Here is a 12067-nt window from a genome sequence, read left to right on the forward strand (position 1 = left end):
ACCACAGTTCCTGTCTGTCAGTGTCCTGGTAATGTGATGCCTAAAGCAAAGGCAAGGGGTGCCCCCACAGCTTTAGAACACAGGACTGTTGCAAGGCAAGTTCCTCACATCGAACCTCCAGCTCCAACATCCATCATCCCACCTCCAGAGATAATGCAACAAAGGAGTTTGCCATGGCAGGGGTGTGTGGAAGCTGCTGGACACAGGGATAAATACAAGGGTTTTTGACAGCCCTGGCCCTCCGGCCACTCAGTGAATAACTGCCACAATGCAGACACCCCTTCCCCTCCAGCCCCTACTGGCAGGGTGGGGCTGTGCCTAGGCCCTGACAGACAGGCCCTGGGGGCTGCTGGCAATCAGTACGGTTTGGAACGGGTGGGCACACATCCCCTCTGCTGCCAGCTCTGGTCTTGCACAAGCTGGGGAGATGCCCATGAGCCCCTCATAGCTGAGCTGACAGCACAGACAGCTGGGCAAACAGAACAGTTTATTTAAAAAAAGAAGAACAAACAAAAGCAATGAAGAGACAACAGCAGAGATCACAGCGTGACCCCCCCAATCACACATCCCCCCTGCAGGGCTCACAGGGTGACTCAGCCCTCCCACCTCCCAGGAGATCACAGAACACAAGGTGACAACATCCAGCCCCACCAGCCCCACACGTACAACCCACCCCATGCTCTGGGGATTACAGAACAACTTCCCTCAGGAGCTCATATCACAGAATGACTCTTCCTCCTCCCCAGAACAGAGAGAACAGCTGACCTGCTCAAAGGATTACAGTGCACCCCACACCCTGATTCCCCAGGGTAAACTGATACCCCCCCCCCCCGATCCCATCCATCAGAGATTAGCTCACCCAGAGCAATCCAGACCCCTGGGGAGCACATGATCCTCCAAAGAAATTCAGGCTCTTAGAGAACACAAGACTCCCACCTCCAGGTAATGTCCCCTCCCACCAGGAGCTAACAGGAGAGCCCATGGCACTCGGCCTCCCATCTAGGCAGGTGCTGCTCGTGTTCACCAGATCCCAGCTGCTGCTCTTGTTCAGGGAGTTGGCTTCTCTCCCTGCCTGGAAGACAGCCCACACTGCTGGATCCGTACAGAAGTTAATGATGCTAGGCCCTTCCCTCCCCACATAGTCCCCTTAGTGGATGGGTGCTGCCTCCTACATGCTCCTGCCTGTGGAGTCTGATTTGTCTGCACCCCGTTTGCGCCCCGGAGCATTCAGTGAGGACTCAATGGCTGCTCGGATGGATGGGGAGGTGTCAAGCCGCAGCTGAGCCTCCTGCACTGAGCAGTTCCGCAGCAGGCACAGAAGGGCTGTGGGGACAACCTGGGAGATAAGAGGAGACAGTGTCAGAATCAGGCAGGGGGAGTGCTCACCAGCTCATTTCCCCACCAGCTCAGCCAGTTGCACAGGCCCTGGTGTGCAGGTGCTAAGGGGAACACCACCTGCTAGGGATTTGGGGGCATCAGCACCCCACTTGTCTACTTAATGCATCTGGGGTGGCCTCCCCCCTTCCAGGGGGAAACCTGCCTGCTGGTGTCTCCCGAGAGCCTCACCCCTCTGCAAGGGGAAGCCCCAGCACTCATGATGGTTTTTGGAAGGTGGCTCCCAATCTTCGCCCCACACCAACCACCTGAAATTCTGTCTCCTGCCTTCGAAAGCTGTTGCTGCATGTCCCTGTGCTGGTGTTACAGGTGCCAGAGTTTGCACCAGACCCATCGAGACGCACATCTGAGCAGACTGGAGCCAGTGGGCTGGGGCCCCACCGTGCATGACACCATGAGGTGGGGTGCTGAGGAGAGACAGGGCATGGGCCTTGTTACCTTCTTCTTCTCCGTTGCTATTGCAATATGTTTGGAGATCTCTGTATTGCGAATGTCATCTGAGAGCACCTCAGCGTCATATATGGTCTGCAGCAGGCCCTCCAGGCACCTGGCCTGGGAGTGCCCCGTGAACCGCTGTGGGGAGAGCATGCCAGTCAGAGCAGGGACAGAGACCAGATTCCATTTCAGCGCAGCTCAGGAATGGTGCTGGAGTGGTTCTCATAAGGCTCAGCAAGCGGCATTTGCAGAGCCTTGTACACTGATCCTGAGCAGGCCAGGGAACCAGGGGGAGTGGTAAGTAACACTGAGAAGAGGACTACGACAGCCAGAATGGCTGGGAAGCAAGGCTGGCTCCTGTCTGCTCCAAATCTACATGGCTTGGCTGGGGGATGGGCAAACTCAGAGTTGTGTATGACATCAGAGATGACAGCCCCAGCCAGGGTTGGGTGAATGGGGGTGTCATAAATATAAAAGGGAAGGGTAACAACCTTTACGTATGCAGTAATATAAAAAAGGGGGGGGGAAGAGGCTTTGTTTTTGTGCTCTGTGTGTGTTCTCTCCAAGACAGAGAGAGAGACCAAGCAAGTAATCCAGCTCCTACTGAAATGATACATCTAATATTACAAAAATAGTAAGTAATAGCAAGGAATGCGTTACATTATCTTTTGTTTTAGCTTGTGAATTTTCCCTATGCTAAGAGGGAGGTTTATCCCTGTTTTTTGTAACTTTAAAGTTGTTCCTAGGGGGGGAATCCTCTGTGTTTTAAGTCTTATTATCCTGTAAAATTACCTTCCACCCTAATTTTACAGAGGTGCTTTTTTTCTTTATAATAAAGTTCTGTTTTTTAGGAATCTAATTGTTTTTTAGTGTCCTAAAAACCCAAGAGTCTGGTCTGTGCTCACCTTGTTTACCTATTTGGTTGGTAGATTATTCTTAAGCCTCCCCAGGAAAGGGGGTGAAGGGACTTGGGGGAATATTTTGGGAAAACAGGAACTCCAAGTGGTCCTTTTCCTGAATCTTTGTCTAACTCATTTGGTGGTGGCAGCAGTACTCATCCAAGGACAAGGAAGGATTTGTGCCTTGGGAAGTTTTTAACTTAAGCTGGTAGAAATAAGCTTAGGGGGTCTTTCATGCGGGTACCCACATCTGTACCCTAGAGTTCAGAGTGGGGAGGGAACCCTGACAGGGGGTGTGTACATGCACATGTGTGTGGACGCTAGCTGGGCAGGGGCAGCACAGAGAAAGGCCCAGGTTACAGATAACTGGGCAAGAAAACCCCAGCTAGATCCTATTATCCATCCACCCTCCCCATCACACTAGCTGAAGTCCAGGAAGCCCAGAAAAATATTAGAGCCACAACCAGTGCAATGGATCCCTGCCCTTCCTGAATGATAAAAGAGCTATGCCCACTACTAACCGGAGTAGGCAGGGAGAAACACTTACCAGCTCCCTGAGAAATGCCAAAACGCAACCTTGAGACCTTTTCAACTTCTGTCCCATCTCCAACCTCCCATTCCCAGGCCCAGTAATTGAGACAGTAGTGACCACCAAGCTCCAGCAACATGCGACATCAGCCAACATCCTGGCTGTCTCTCACAATCTGCCTCAGAGCACGGCACAGCAAGGAGACGGCTTGAGGGGCACCAACACATGTTCTATAATGGCCTGGTACATGCTCACCATGTTCATACTGCTGGGCTTCTCCCCCAGTTACCCCATGTAAATAGTGGGCCATATACTTCCACCTATGGGACAAAGCAGGTTAGCAGTACACTTTGGTGCACTGTTGCAAAGGCTGCATCTTGGTGATGAGATTCTCTCATGCTCAGAATTAGGATCCCAGCTATGGTACAGGGGATGGGGGAGGTGGAGGACGGGAGGGTCAGCTACTGGGCTGTGGTGCTCTGCCTGGCCATGAAAAGGTCCCACTGGGGGCAGTGCCAATGTCCAGAGAAGGGCCACACCAGGATTCCCTCCTCCCCCCCCCGCCCCACTTAGCTATTGACCTTGCTTCCTGCCTTTCTCATAACTGGGGCCTCCCCCTACACTCTGAAGTAATAACTGGTAATGCTGCTACCTTCTTATTCCCTCGCTAGGCCATTGACTTGGGCCTCAGTACCTGCAGGATGGACAGCGCCCTCCGGAAGAGCTTGGAGTTGCTGATTCTCAGGTCCACCATGTAGTTGTGGAGAATTTTGCCCTTGAGGACATGGGCCCCGGTGCTGACTGTGTTGAGGATCCACTTGGTGCTGAGCTCCCTCTGGAACTTCTGTGTGAAATACAGAAAAACAGACCCCCGTGAACTAGGCAGCCACAAACTGCCAGCCAGAGGAAGCCAGCCACGGCCCTGCAGCAGCCAGGCCCGCCTCCCCGCAGGGCGAGCCACGGCCCTGCAGCAGCCGGGCCCGCCTCCCCGCAGGGCGAGCCACGGCCCTGCAGCAGCCGGGCCCGCCTCCCCGCAGGGCGAGCCACGGCCCTGCAGCAGCCGGGCCCGCCTCCCCGCAGGGCGAGCCACGGCCCTGCAGCAGCCGGGCCCGCCTCCCCGCAGGGCGAGCCACGGCCCTGCAGCCACCCCTCACTTACCTCAGAAATCACAAAAGTCCAGTCAGTCGGCACCCTGCTAGGAATCGACCTCAGGATCCAAACAGGTTTGTCATGCATTACCTGGATAAAATTCCCCTCATACTCCAGGAACAGGATGGGCCACATGATGCTCATGATGCAAGGAAACAGCTTCTTGAGGGAGGCCTGGTGGGGATAAAGATACTAACAGAAATCTTGTTGTGACAGATGTGCCCAAGCATGTCCTGACAGGGATACTGAGTCCCACCGTTTTCTCAATATTATACCGAAGGGAGTTGTGTTTGGTCTGACAAAAGCTAAGCTCTAGCTGATTGTCCTGGTTATTATGAGATGTTTGTATGGGAAACAATTTTAGAGTTAGCTACCACAGGACATTGTGTTCTAAATCTGTTGGGAGTGAAATCTAGCTCTCGAGGGAGGGCAGTCTCAGAGCTGACCCAAACAGGAGAACAATGAACACCCATCAGACAGCCTGTGTTTGCTGTCTGGAGTAGATACAGGCTGGAGATTTACAAAGCCAAACCGAGAGTTCTGGGGAGAGTGGGCCCCCTGGGGTAAGACTGTAAGAGCAGACGATTGTCCCAAGTAGGTATCCATTAGGGAAGGGGACTGTGTCAGTGGGGACAAGCGCTGGACAAACTAACCATTGGGTGAGAAATACCTTATTAGATAGGAACGTAACTTGTTGATAAGTATAGGCTGCAGATGGCTTTTTTTGTTCTTCTTTGACCTTTGAGGTTTAGGGCTGGTTGGGGGCAGTGTGGCCTTGGTGCAACTTAGAGTAGCTCCAGGGGCACCCAGTGCCACCATGGGGCAAGACTCACTCCCTTCCCCCTCAGCAGTTAAGGAATTAAGGAATTCCAGAGTGAAGGCAACCCCAACCCTGCCCCTCTAGGCGTGCACCAGGGTACAGTCTAATTACATGAGCACAAGCTCCATTTCCCACAGGACCGTTCCCTCACCTGGGATGGAGACAAAGAGCCTTCTCTACTCACCGGAAGGTACTGCCCAACAGTGGCATGAGAAAGTGCTTGGACATTTGATGTCTTCTCCTTCACCTGAACCACAAGCTTCTCCACCTCTGTGAGGTCATCTTAAAGCAAGGGGGAGCATAAGACTGGGGTAACCAGGCTCTGGACAGTCATTCAGGAAGATCCAGAGCTAGTCAGAGTCAAGAGTCCTTTGCACATCAGCCAAATCACCATACCAACATGCAAGAGACATGTTTACACACACATACACATCCCAGCCTATACTTTTCACCTTACTTCTGTCTCATTCACTTTCTTTGCTACAACTCCAGGGTAAGAGGGTAACAGGTCCATGGACTCCCTCCCAAGCCTTGTTGCTGAGGTACATCAGAGAACAGCTGCACCCCTCTACCAGACAACACAAACAGGCCTGGTTTGCCTGTAGCTCAGCAAAGGACCCAGTGTGATTGGCTCTGCCATGACAGATCTAGACTGCAGTGACATTATTAGTTACATTGGATAAGATGGGGGTTAATCTGAGAATTGAAAGATGGATAAGGAACTCGTTAAAGGAGAGACTACAATGGGTCATTCTGCAAGGTGAACTGTCAGGCTGGAAGGAGGTTACTAGTAGAGTTCCTCAAGGATTGGTTTTGGGACCAAACGTTTTTTATTACTGACCTTAGCACAAAAAGTTGGAGTGTGCTAATAAAATCTGTGGATAACACAAAGTTGGGAGGTATTGCCAATATGGAGGAGGACACGATTATCATACAAGAAGATCTGGATGAACTTGAAAACTGGAGTAATAGAAATGGGATGAAATTTAAATAAGTGCAAGGTCATGCATTTTGGGACTAACAAGAATTTTTGCTGGGGATGTATCAGTTGGAAGTGATGGAGGAGGAGAAAGACCTGGGTGTATTGGTTAATCACAGGATGCCTAAGAGCTGCCAAAGTGATGCAGCCATGAAAAAAGCTAATGCAGTCTTAGAATGCATCAGGCAAGCTATTTCCAGTAGAGACAGGGAAGTGTTAGTACCATTATACAAGGCACTGGTGAGATCTCATCTGGAATACCGTGTGCAATTCTGGTCTCCCATGTTTAAAAAATATGTATTGTATTTTCTCTGATAATTCTGGATATTCTTCATGCCCATAGGAACGTCTAACCCCTCTCTGAATCCTGCCAGGCTCTTAGTCTGTTATGTCATGTGGCAGGGAGTTCCACAAGCCCCTTGTGCCTTTGTGGGAAAATATTTCCTTTGATCAGTTTTTACTTTGCTGCCTTTCAGTCCCAGTGAGCTTCCCCCTCATTCTTGTCTTATGAGACAGGGAGAACAGATACTCTTGATCTCCCATCTCTAGACCCTGCATTGTTTTAGATACTTTTCATAATTTTTTTTATCGTGTTCCCTCTTACTTGTCTTTTTCCAAGGTAACAACAACCCCAAACTTTTCAATCGTTCAGCATACTAGGGAGAGGTGAGGCGAGATAAATCACAGCAAGAGGCTGACATGATCACTCAGCAGAGGGTAGTGCCCAGCAGGGGGAACAACAGCTCCTTCCTTCCCCCCCCCACCCCCCCCAACTAGTGCTGACCCCTTCCCTCAGCTCCCAGCCACTCCTCACCATCCAGTGTGAAGAGGAAGAGAACAGTATCAAGCTCTGTCAGTGATGGAAGGATCGTCTTCACAAAGTCCTCCTGAGAGAAGGCAAATTGTGGGCCCTGCCAGAGAAAGGGAGCCTGTTTAGCATGATGCCAGGGCTCCCGCTAAACTCTCTGACACATGGGCCGCCCTACCCACCCCTTCACTGGAGCCCCCTCCTTCTCTCCCAGACACTAGGGTTACCTTCCATTCCCAACATTAGAGCCCTCTCCTCCCTTCCCAAACATGGGAGACCCCATCCCCTTCACAACACTGGGACTTCCCTGGCTCTCTCCTGCCCTACTCCAGGTCCCCCCATCTTACTGACACCAAGGCCCCATGCCCCCCCATAACATCAGGGTCCCCCCTCCACACCCTGCCACTGGGACCTTCCACCTGCCCTCCCCCAAACCAGGACCCCATGCATCCCTCTCCAGCCAGGTTTCCCCACATACCCTGAGACCAGGCCCCTCATCCTCCCTGACATCTGGACTCCACCTCCAGTCCCTAACACTGGGGCCTCCTTCCCCACGATGGGGACTCCCCCTTTGCTCCCCGACATAGCAGCACTCTCCTCCCTTCGCTGATACCAGGGAGCACAGGGGTATCAGTCCCTGTCTGCCCATGAGCCTGGGAGGCTCCGGGAACCAGAGGCATGGGCACAAAGAATCACCACACGCTCAGAGTCCACCATGCCCCCACAGTATGCGCCCCAAGCCAGCACCCACTCCCCACCCAGCACCCATCCCAGACCATGAGGTTCACCACACCCATAAGCTACCTCAGATCAGACCCTGCCTGGTAGCCACCCCAGCCGAGTCCAGCCCCGGACTCATGGTCAGAACTACTCCCAGGACTTACTTCCCGCCTAGAACCTACCCAAGGGAGGGCTCACAATCAGCTAGAACTCCCCAACCACCCCAGCCCCCTCCCGCCAGGCCAAGCAGGATCTCATCTCCTGCAGAATCTGCTTCAACGAACCCAAAACACACCTAGAGTAACCCTGACAGCCAGGGCCTTGTTCGTCACCCGTACTGCAGCCCAGCTCCTACCTGCATTATCAGATCTGCCTCCTTGTTGAACATCTCACTGCGATCCCCAATCAGAAAGCCCCGCACGTCATTGTAGTCTGTGTAGGAAAGCAAGTGGGTGACCCAGAGGTAGCGGGAACAGGGCTGTGGGCCAAGGGGTCTCTTTGCAGGATCCCAGAGGCTGGAGGTCAAGGAATCTCCAAGCAGGATCCCTGGTGGCCAAACAGCCTCTGAGCAGGATCCCCAGGGATCCAACTTGGGGATATCTTGCCCCCAGCCCCTCAGGATCCAGCTGAGACACCCCCTTTTCCCCCCAGCCTACAGGGATCCAGCTTGGAGACCCCAGGATCCAGCAAAGAGAGAAATTTCCTTCTGATCCCGGGGGATCCAGCTTGGGCACTCCTTGCTCTCCAGCCCCCAGGAAACCTGCTCAGAGAACCCTTCCCCCCAATTCTTTGGGAGTCCTGCTTGCAGACCCTTTGACCCCCAGCTCCCAGGATTCAGCTCAGAGACTCTCACATCCCACCTGCAGGTATCCTGCTCAGAGAGACCCCTGGCCCCCAGGTATCTGCTCAGAGACCCCTTGGCCCTCCCGTCCCCAGGGATCCAGAACAGAGAACCTTTGCCCCACAGACCCTGGGAATCCTGCTTAGAGGGCCTTTGTGGGGCAAGATATCCCCAAGCTGGATCCCCAAGGGCTGGGTGTGGGGGACGGCATCCCTAAGCTGGGTCTCCTTGCTGGGTCCTTGGAGGCTGAGTGCAGGAGTCTCTCGGCAGACTCCCTGGGGGCTGGGGGTCAAGGGGTCTCAGAGCTAGAACCTAGGCAATTGTTCATGAAGCTGTGGTAACCAATACATGCTATGTTAGGCATAGTTAGTATAAGTGTTGGGAAGTTATGTTAACTGACTGTATTATACTTGCCCCACAATTCTGTTCACCGATGTCAAGTATCCATAACACTTTGCATTAGCTGAAATAAGCTTTGGTTTAAGTAGAAAGGAAAACTGTCAGGATCAGGACATATGAGTGTCTTTCCATAGCACCTGGTAGGATGTTACGCTCACAGGCTAAGACTGGAATGTCCCAAAGGGAAAGGACAATATACATGAATGGTCTACCCTGGTACAAACATAGGAGGTGCCTTCATGCCCCTTGGTACCTGAAATGCATGTGTTCAGAACAAAGATAAGGTATACATCATGATACCAGAAACACAAGGTGGTAAACTGATTGGTTAAATCTAATTTCAGATGATGTACACAATACCTTTTACTTGTAAACAGGCAGAGTATAAAAATGGCGTTAGGGTTGTAACTTTTGGAGTACACCTTCTGTGCAAGGTGACTGTAACAACACTGTACACAACAGCTTCCTGGAGACTGGTATCAGATTGAACTTTTTTCCTGTACTTATATGTGATGTTGTATGATTAAAATAGGACCATGTAGAACGCTGTTGCTACCACTGCTATATAATTACAACAAATCTTGTACAAAATATGTCATGTAAAGTGTCAATGGAAAAGTTATGGTTTACTGAATGTTATTACCCTATTTGTTTGCATGTATCATTTTTGTCTCTGAAGTTACAAATATTGACTATTGTACTTGTATTTCAAATGCGTTTGCTCCCATGGTAATATCCACACAGTAGTTTACATCCAGTCTAGTCAGCACATTGTGAATGGACTATTCAAGCTGACGGCCCATCAATTAACACAGTGGGCCATGGAAGAAGCTTATCTCCACTGATGGACTTTCCTGAGGATGTTCTAAAGAGAGTAGGGTAATGGCTGCTATGACTCATTGAAGAATACAAGGGCATGTGACGAGATTATGTGGTAATGAACTCCATCTCGTGTGCCTGTACTTTTCCCACAAACTGTGCTGAGGGCTTTACTTGGAACAATGATTTTCCCTCCACATGGCAGAAGCTACAAAAGGCCCTGGAAACATCTCCATTTTGCCTTTTTCCTGCTCTGATCTCTGGACTATGGACTTAATATTAACGGGTTTCAGAGTGGTAGCCGTGTTAGTCTGTATCAGCAAAAACAACGAGGAGTCCTTGTGGCACCTTGGAGGCTAACAAATTTATTTGGACATAAGCTTTCGTGGGCTAGAACCCACTTCAAGGGACCGAGGACCTTCCAGTCATTTGGAAGCAACCAGAGACTTAACAAGCCAGCAGTTTATTCCATCAGTGCTTCAAGCCCGATCCAAGAACTTTGCCATTATTGTATGTATTTGATTCCTTTAACCAATTTTAACTTTCACCTCTTTCTTTTTTCTTATAAATAATCCTTTAGATATTAAATACTATATAATATCTAAAGGATTATTAGACTATTAGATATTAGATAATCACGCTATTGCCAAAGGATTGGCAATAGCATGATTATTGGGTAAGATCCAAGTTATATATTGACCTGGGTGTGTGGCTGGTTCTTTGGGATCAGAAAAACCCTTTGGTTGATTAAACTGCTTTTAAATAACCAATCATCATTAAGTCTAGTGTCTGGGTGGTGAAACAAGGACCGGGATACTTAAGGAGACTGCATTTCTGACTTCTGGTTAGCCAGTGTGGTGAGACAGAAGTTTACTTGTATTACTGGATTGGTATATCTTATGGGAGAATAACCACCAGTTTTGGGGTATGTCCGCCCTGTTTCTCACCAGTTTGTCCTGCATCTGGTATTCTCACTTGTGACCCACAGAGGCATGATGACACTATATTATTATTTGCTTAGAGCAATAAACCTGATATTGGTTATTTGGTTTTTTGAATATATTTTATAATGAACCAAAGTGTGGTCAAGCAATTGACTCTATGATATATCAAAAGCCTGGTGCAGGGGGAGCTCAGAGCAAGGAGCTTGGACACCTCTCTCACATCACAGAGACCCTTTATTTGAGGCATCAGGGCTCTTTCCAACACAGCCAGTTCCCTTACCTGCCCCAAACGTTGGGATGCATTCAGCACCATCCATGATGGCAATGATGCCCAGCGTGTGCCAGCCCACCATGAACACACAGGCCTTCTTCTGCAAGCTGGGGAAAGGACAGCACAGAGGGGTTACTCAGGATGCTCAGAGGGTAGGGGCAGAGCACAGCACAGGGGGTTATTGCGGGGTCAGGGCAGAGCACAGCACGGGGGGTTAGTGGGTATTAATTGGCTTTTCCCCCCTGTAACAGGGTGCATTCACCCCTCGTGAGCATCCCCTTGGCCAAGTGTGTGTGCTGCTCTCTCTGATTGTACCTGCTCTGGGATAGAACAGTGCCCCAGAGCTCCCTCCCTGGAGACAATGTCTTAGCCCTCTTGGGCTTCCTGGCTACAGCTCTCCAGCTGGGCCACTATAATTCAGTTCCCCTTCTGGGCTGTCTCACCGCCCAGGCCACTTCCCCACAGTGGCTAATGCAGGGTTGGGGAGACCTGGGCCCACCCACTACTCTGGGTCCCAGCCAAGGGACCCTGTAGAGTGTAGCCATCTGCTGTGTCCCTTTAATTATATTGCATGGCTTCTCTAATTCCCTGAGCTACTTCCCCGTGGCCCCATGCCATCTTCACCCTTACCTCAGGGTCTTGTCCTAATGGAGTCCCAGCAAGCAGCTCAGGGCTCCTTCTTGCTCTCCCCGGCTTCTGGCAGCGCTGCCCTGTCTGGGGTTCTGTAGCTCATCCAGCCAGGAATGCACCACCCGCACCCCTACAGCTCCAGAAGGAACTGAACTGCCTCTGCCCTGCAACTCTTCTTATACTAGGCTGCTGGGCTGTGTCCTACACAGCCACTCTAGGTAGCTTGGAGGACTTCTCTACTGCCTTTTTTGGGGGGCAGGGTGTGCCAGGGCCATGAGGCCTCCAGCAGGGGGCCTCAGAGGATCTGATATACCACATCTCACCCCCACGCACTGTTCACTGAGTAGTCCTGCACCCTACACGTCTTTCCTCTCCCCCTTCCTTCTATCCCCAGCCCCCACTTCTCCAGCAGAAATGGAGATGCCTGCC

The 12067-nt window shown here is 51.2% G+C and overlaps 1 protein-coding gene across 1 annotated transcript in view; it reads right to left on the reverse strand.

The window, feature by feature from the left end:
• Nucleotides 1-473: 473 nt before the first annotated feature.
• GCKR (glucokinase regulator) overlaps nt 474-12067 on the reverse strand; it is a 38028-nt gene continuing 26434 nt past the window's right edge. Inside the window, exons 12-19 of the mRNA XM_048846173.2 lie at nt 11018-11115; nt 8090-8166; nt 7021-7117; nt 5412-5509; nt 4498-4581; nt 3953-4102; nt 1834-1968; nt 474-1336 (exon numbers count right to left, since the gene is read on the reverse strand). Coding sequence (XP_048702130.2) covers nt 1169-1336; nt 1834-1968; nt 3953-4102; nt 4498-4581; nt 5412-5509; nt 7021-7117; nt 8090-8166; nt 11018-11115 — 907 coding nt within the window. The 3' untranslated portion in view covers nt 474-1168. The remainder of the gene's footprint in view (nt 1337-1833; nt 1969-3952; nt 4103-4497; nt 4582-5411; nt 5510-7020; nt 7118-8089; nt 8167-11017; nt 11116-12067) is intronic.

Source organism: Caretta caretta, chromosome 3 (assembly GCF_965140235.1).
Source record: "Caretta caretta isolate rCarCar2 chromosome 3, rCarCar1.hap1, whole genome shotgun sequence".
Classification (NCBI taxonomy): Eukaryota; Metazoa; Chordata; order Testudines; family Cheloniidae; genus Caretta; species Caretta caretta.